General features: G+C 31.5%; 1 protein-coding gene across 3 annotated transcripts in view; it reads right to left on the reverse strand.

Annotated features, from left to right (window-relative positions):
• LOC106460490 (ubiquitin carboxyl-terminal hydrolase 20-like) overlaps window positions 1-7155 on the reverse strand; it is a 79519-nt gene that overhangs the window by 37856 nt on the left and 34508 nt on the right. For all 3 annotated transcript variants that reach the window (XM_013920191.2, XM_022387238.1, XM_022387239.1), the window contains exons 7-8: window positions 5098-5176; window positions 3064-3849 (exon numbers count right to left, since the gene is read on the reverse strand). In XM_013920191.2, the coding sequence (XP_013775645.2) occupies window positions 3064-3849; window positions 5098-5176 (865 nt within the window). The remainder of the gene's footprint in view (window positions 1-3063; window positions 3850-5097; window positions 5177-7155) is intronic.

A 7155-nucleotide genomic window follows, 5' to 3' on the forward strand; every position in this document is an offset into this window, starting at 1 on the left:
ATGCAGTAATTGATCCATGTGTCGCGTGGTGTTAAAGTGTATGTATTATGAAATTTGTATAATGCAGTACTTGATCCATGTGTTACGTGGCATTGAAGTGTATATATTATGAAATTTGTATAATGCAGTAATTGATTCATGTGTTACGTGGTATTAAAGTGTATGTATTATGAAATTTGTATAATATAGTAATTGATCCATGTGTCACATGGTATTAAAGTGTATGTATTATGAAATTTGTATAATATAGTAATTGATCCATGTGTCACATGGTATTAAAGTGCATGTATTATGAAATTTTTGATATGTCATTTGTTTTGGGTTTTTGTTTTGCTTTTTTTTTGCACTGAAAATGATTGTTTAACAAGTTGGTGGATTGTCTTATTTTTTATTAGTTTTTCTTTCATTATGGTTTAATATACAGTCTATCCAAATCCATCTTTGTTATTAACAGTAGTCAATGTATCAATAAGTCATTTAATGTTTTAGAATTTTAGTAGGGGATCAATATGAAAAAAAACAAAACAGTAAATATATTCTGTGAAGTTCTTTTCAAAAAGTTATTGTTACATGTTACACTTTAAACGACATCAAGTCTTGTGCATGCAATCTCCTATGAATAAGAACTCACTTTTTATGACAACACATCATAAGTTGTTCACTGTACTCTATAATGAACTAGATCCATTGGTGGTTGTAAAATAAAGGTGAAGTATGGAAAACACATTCAGAGTCATGTGTTTTGACTATACCAATGTATGTGTTTATGACATTAAATACTTCTTGCTCTCAAGAATACAGTACTTTTATGCTGATTGTATGGGATTTGTTGCTTGTTAAGACTGTATGAATCAACATTTGTATACATAACACAAAAATTTGCTTCGTAGATGCAAACAATACAAAACTGATGCAACTTACAAACATGTGTCATTATTGCACAATGTTCTTTCATTTCCTTAAGAAATTCATTCTAAGTGAATGTGCTAAAGCTCAGCATAATATTATAAAACTGTTGTATATAAGATTCATCCGAACCTATTCTATATTCTACAGCAAATGCCACTGAAGCATAGAGTAATGTGACCAGGAAAATCTGTGTGGAAGTTGAAGGATACTTTATATATCACTGACGTAATATGGTCAGGCAGTCATATATACCAAAACGTTTTTAATAGTGTTAACGTTATTCAATAAATTAAATTTAAAAAAAAAAACTGATTTACTTTGTGAAATTTTTCATGACAATATTTTTGTGTTCTTTTTATTCAAACATTAAGGTTCTAATTTAATGCTGACATAAACAGTGAATGCTTTTTAAAATTAACTCATGTTAGATGTAACATTTTGTTTGTTTAGCGATGACAGCTGATAAAAGGAAAACTGTGGCTGGTTATACCAATAGAAAGTATTACTGTTAGGCATGAAAGACAATGTTGCAAGGACTTGTGATGGATGCTTAAAAAAAGAATGAACAAGCAAATAAAATTAAGTCTGCAAATTTTAAATCTCTCAGATCAATCCCTGTACAATGGATATCAGAATGGGAAAAATAATGCTTTTTTATTTCTTACAAAGTTATATTTTGGTCAAGTTTGCAATGTATAATAATGATGATCAGCAATTCAATTTGGTAAGTATTGTTTTAGGGGCTAAAATCTTTTATGCTGATGACTAATTTATGGGGTTGAGTTTCTTACACTGTGTATGAGTATTTTGCTTTACTGTAAGCACTGCTGTATACACAAAAACAATATGTTATGTATGTTACATATACAGTCAAACTCTGATACAACATAAATATGCATATTATGATCATAGTTGGAAAGTAAGTTTTCTATCCCCTTGATGTGATCTCAAAATTTAAGTAATACACATTTATAGTAAATTGTTTAATAAGTGTTCATCATTAATATTTGACAGGCTATGGCCAATCTCTAGTTTAAAAAATATTCAGTTTTAATTGATGATCAACTGTCATTTTGTTCTTTATCATTACAATTGAATTTTAGTCTCTCTTACAGGATTAACAGAAAAGCACAAAATATCTTCATGCAAGGCAATAACTATTTCAAGTTTTAATAATATTCATATCACAGTAAGTTGTATCATTCTTTTAATGCTTAGTTTATGTGATGTTTATCTTTGCCCTTATGGGTAAAAATAAGTTATGCTCTAGAAAAACTGTTTCTTAGTTACCATTGTTTTGACTAACACCTTCATCAGGAATTTTAATGTCAACGGTTAGAATACAAAAACTGGGTACCTAGTGTATTTGTAAGAATTCTCAAACACTTCTTAAATATATTTTGAAGTTTTGATGTGAATGAACTGCAGCAACCTCCTAAAAACATATTTTTCTCTTTAGCTAATTAAATTCCAAAAATGTTAATAAACAGTGAAATTTAGTATACAACTTGAGTATCACCAGTATACTAAAAACAAACTCAACTGTCTCACATGCATCTTTAATTGAACATTAGTTACTACTGAACAAGTGTTTATGACATTAGATGAACATTCAAATAACACAATGGTGATATTAATCAAGTGCATGCACTGGGATAATGAAACAATAATGTAAACCTATATGCACTCTCACTTCGCACAAAAATTAATAGTGAAGTTTAGAGCTAATTTGATGTACTTTACAAGCATGCTATTTTTTAGTAAACTGAGTTGTGACTGTTTATTTCTGGAACAATGTGTCATTGTTTTTATTCTTCAATTTTAGCAAATCTGTAGATTTATCAAAGAGTATTTCATATAATAGGTTTTAGAAGGTCAAACAAATGAATGGGCATTGTTATCTCTATATAATTGATGATACAGTAATTTTAATCTAAAACTTGTGAATATGTTTCCATAACTATTTCCACTATGTATGTATACAAAGCTGCATGTGAATATGTTCAATTTACAAACACATCATATTCAGTTGACATGATATATGTTACTATGAAGTTACAGAGTAATTATGGACTGTTTCATTTTCACTGGTATCAGAGACAAAATTTTACATCACTCTATGCTAAATTCTAAACAACAATAAGTAATACTAACCGTATCACATGTAAGACACTGTACCGAACTCAGGATTTTCCCATCAAAAATATCTGAGATAACACTGCGATAAATTACAGATTTTTTTCTCTTTCCAGGAGGTTTACTGCCATAGCTATATCCCTGAGGTGGTGGAGAAAGCCTCTCTCTCTGACCATACTGTCCATGACTTCGAGTTCCAGCTCCTGTCTGTAATTTTCCCAAGTAGATTCCTTGATTGCTTTGTCTTCTCTGCTCTGATGAACGATTGCTTCTCTGACTTATGGGTGGAGGCTTTTTTTCCTGAAAGAAGTGTCCTTCTGCTGTTTCTGTGGATGGGGTTTCTCGATCCCAGTCACCAGCTCCTAAGCTACGTTTTTCTTCTGGGGTTGAGACCTGCTGAGAAACACTGGCAGTTTCATTTCCTTCTCTGTTGTTTTCTTGTTGATCTCTTTGGTCACTGGTTGGTTGAAAATTAAGTGACAGTTGAACCTGTTGTAAACTTGCTCCATTATAATCAACTCCAGAGGGTATCCCTTTCACATCTTCCTCTGCAACAACAAAGTCTCGTGCCTCTGGACTTTCATCATTACATGAACTCTTCTCACTGCTCAGTCCTGAATCACAGGTTTCAAACTCAGCTTCTGACTGGCTTGAATCTTCTAGACGACCAAACGGTCCTTCTCCTTGGCAGCTATCATAATCATCATTGCAATCAGAAGAAACATTGCTATCTACTTCAAAAGTGGGTTCTTTTAATTCCTCGTGAAGCTGATCCATTACACATCGTAAAAATTCTTGGGCATCCTATAAAACATTATGAAGTTGTAATCTAAATAATACACACTTTAAAAATACTGTACATGAATACATGAAACAGTTTCTTTATCAAATGAGAGAAACCAGAGATGTGCAAATCTTGCATGAGTTTTATAATGGATTCTAATTAATTGCTTCTGTACATTGTATTGCAGTAATTTTTTTTTGTAAAATTCCTTGACATCTAAACTATTAAATGAGAACACATACAAATGTTCAGCCACATACATTTACCAAAAAAAAACTTTTGATATTCATTTATGAGGTTCTAGAGATTATGCAAATAAAATATGAAAACTGTGAGATTAAAAATATTATTTTTATACTTCATGTAAAAATCACCCTGAACTTGAACTATTCAGAACGGAAGTGCAAATAACTACATTAAAAAACGAAATTTTTATTACCAATAGTAGAATATATTAAATATTTTACTTTTCTGAAACTACATAGTTTTTGGAATAATCTTGTGAAATCTCAAACAATTTTATCCCCTAATTTTATTTTTGCAATGAAATAAAATGATAGAGATGCCACATGCTATGATTTGTAACACTTGGCAACCAAAGGGTTAAGAGTAACATTATTACCATATGTCCACATCATGCATTGCAGTGCGACATTATTACCATAGGTCCATACCATGCATTGGAGTGTGGCATGATTACCACAGGTCCACATCATATATTGGAGTGTGACATTATTACCATAGGTCCATACCATGCATTGGAGTGTGGCATGATTACCACAGGTCCACATCATATATTGGAGTGTGACATTATTACTATAGATCCATATTGTGCATTGGTGTGACTATCATACACGGGAGAGTGACATATTGTCACTAAAGGTCCATGTCACACAAAGAAGGGAATATATTACTTTGAAGGCACTATTGTCATGAGTCAATATTACGATACAGTGTGACATATTATTATAGTGGGTTTACATGTTTTTATGAATTGTAACAATGTAATATGGCGTGTTATTACTGTATATCTATTTCATGTATCTATAAATTATTTTTATAAAACAAGAATTAAATGAACACTAACATAATTATGTTTAGCATGTGAAAAGTATTCCATAGTTTTGAAAATAAATACTTAACAATTAAATTGTATTTTACAAAGGGTTAATCATCTTTTAACTTGTTTGTATGAGACTGTAAATAATATAAAAAAACAATAACTAAAGTAGATTATTATAGATAAAGATGCAATGAAATTAATTTACCTGTTGCCCATAGCCTCTAAATACAGGAAACACCATTTTAATCCCATATGCCACAGAAGAAGGGACAATGTAGCTAGGCCTAATGAAAATTGTACAAAAATGATAATTCACTTTATAGACACTTAAGCAAACACAGAGTAATTTTCATAGCCTTTAAATGTTGTTAAATATTATCAGGTCTTTACAAATGCATCTGAAGTAACTTCAAATGAAATATGTATTAAAAGAACAATATTCTAAATGTTTCTAATAATATTTACTACTATTACACAATTTCATGTATAACAAAGTTTACATTGTAGAAAGTTTTAGCTGCCATGTATAACATTTAAGAATAAGATTAATAAAATGAATAACATCTTTCCTTACTGGTCCATTTAGTATTTAGTTGCTGAGGATATGTATTATGAATTATTATGAGTCATACTGTGACATGATATCACAAACACATATTATTACTGAATTTCATATACATCTGAAGAAATTTTGCATCTATAAAATTTTAAACAATGTAAATAAAGACAATAGCAACAACTCAAACCTTTTATTGTACTTTGATGTAATATCACGAACATATTGTTACTAAATTAAAAATACACTTGAAGAAATTTTGCAAATAAACTTTTAAATATATATGCAAAGACAAAAGAAACATCTCAACCTTTCTACTTGTCTATAAAAAAACTGATTTACAAATACATTTTGGAACATTCTGAAGTTAGCATCCTTCTTACACTGAAAATGTATTTCCGATAGGTACTTACCTTCCCTCACTCACAGCTATCTCAATCTTCATCTGCCAAGCACAGCTAAAAAATTTCCACAATCAGAGCACCAGTCTATGTACACCATCTATTTCATGCCATTTCTGAACATGTTCAAATTATGTAATTATTCTCCACCAATAGTATTGTGCCACTTATATTGGCACAGCTAGCTCACTCTGCAATTCCTGCTCAACCCAAACTATGGGGAGGAAGTGTGTGAAAGGAGGTAAGTTCCTAACTGAAATACATTTTCAGTGTAAGAAAAATGTCACCTTCCAATACGATCTTACCTTCTTTCACAAAAAGCTAGAATACCACATTGCAAAGGCAGTTTAGGTGCACACCACAGAAATCAAGCAAAAAGCAGCCTCCCCAAATGAACGGGTGTGCTCCGAGATGAAAACAAAGCACACTTTTGGGGTATGCACTACTTCTGGAACAGATATGCTCTTTGTCCATGAAGTAGGAAATGAATCTGATACAGGTGAAAAAAAAAAGGATTTGCACAAGTGTAATTCATTCTGAGAGGTGCAATCCATAGTAAAATATAAACAGAATTAGCTATGCACATATACAAACTCAACCAGACAGAGGAGGTTCTATAACTTGTCCTTGGCATTAGAAGGATGTGCGTAAATGCAATTTATAGTGAGAAATGCAATTCATATTAAAATATAAACAGAATTAGCTAAGTACATACACAACATCAACAGGACAGAAAAGGTTCCATCACTCATCCTAGGAATTAGGAGGATGTGTACAAATGCAAATTCATTCTGAGAGGTGCAATTCATAGTAAATATAAACAGAATTAGCTATGTACATATGCAACCTCAACCAGATAGACGAGGTTCTATCACTCATCCTAGGCATTAGTAGGAAGTGCACAAATGCAATTCGTTTTGAGAGGTGCAATCCATAGTAAAATATAAACAGAATTAGCTATATACATACACAATCTCAACCGGATAGATGAGGTTCCATAACTCGTCCTTGGCATTAGAAGGTTAGGAGGTTGAAGATCAAAAAATATATAATGTGACATAAACATAGTGGCTAGGACAGGTGGATTGTGTTTTATATATATATATATATATATGCTCAACAACCCCAACTGAGTGACATACATCAAGCAACTGGAATTACAAAGCAGTAATCTAAACAATGCTGTGCCAATCGACAAAGTGAGGATTGAGCAAGAACAGCGATACTATTTATGTTCAGAAATGGCATGAAATTGATGGGGTATACAGACTGGTGCAATCACTAAAATAGTTTTTAGTCAATGTCG

Source organism: Limulus polyphemus, unplaced genomic scaffold (assembly GCF_000517525.1).
Source record: "Limulus polyphemus unplaced genomic scaffold, Limulus_polyphemus-2.1.2 Scaffold780, whole genome shotgun sequence".
NCBI classification, from domain to species: domain Eukaryota; kingdom Metazoa; phylum Arthropoda; class Merostomata; order Xiphosura; family Limulidae; genus Limulus; species Limulus polyphemus.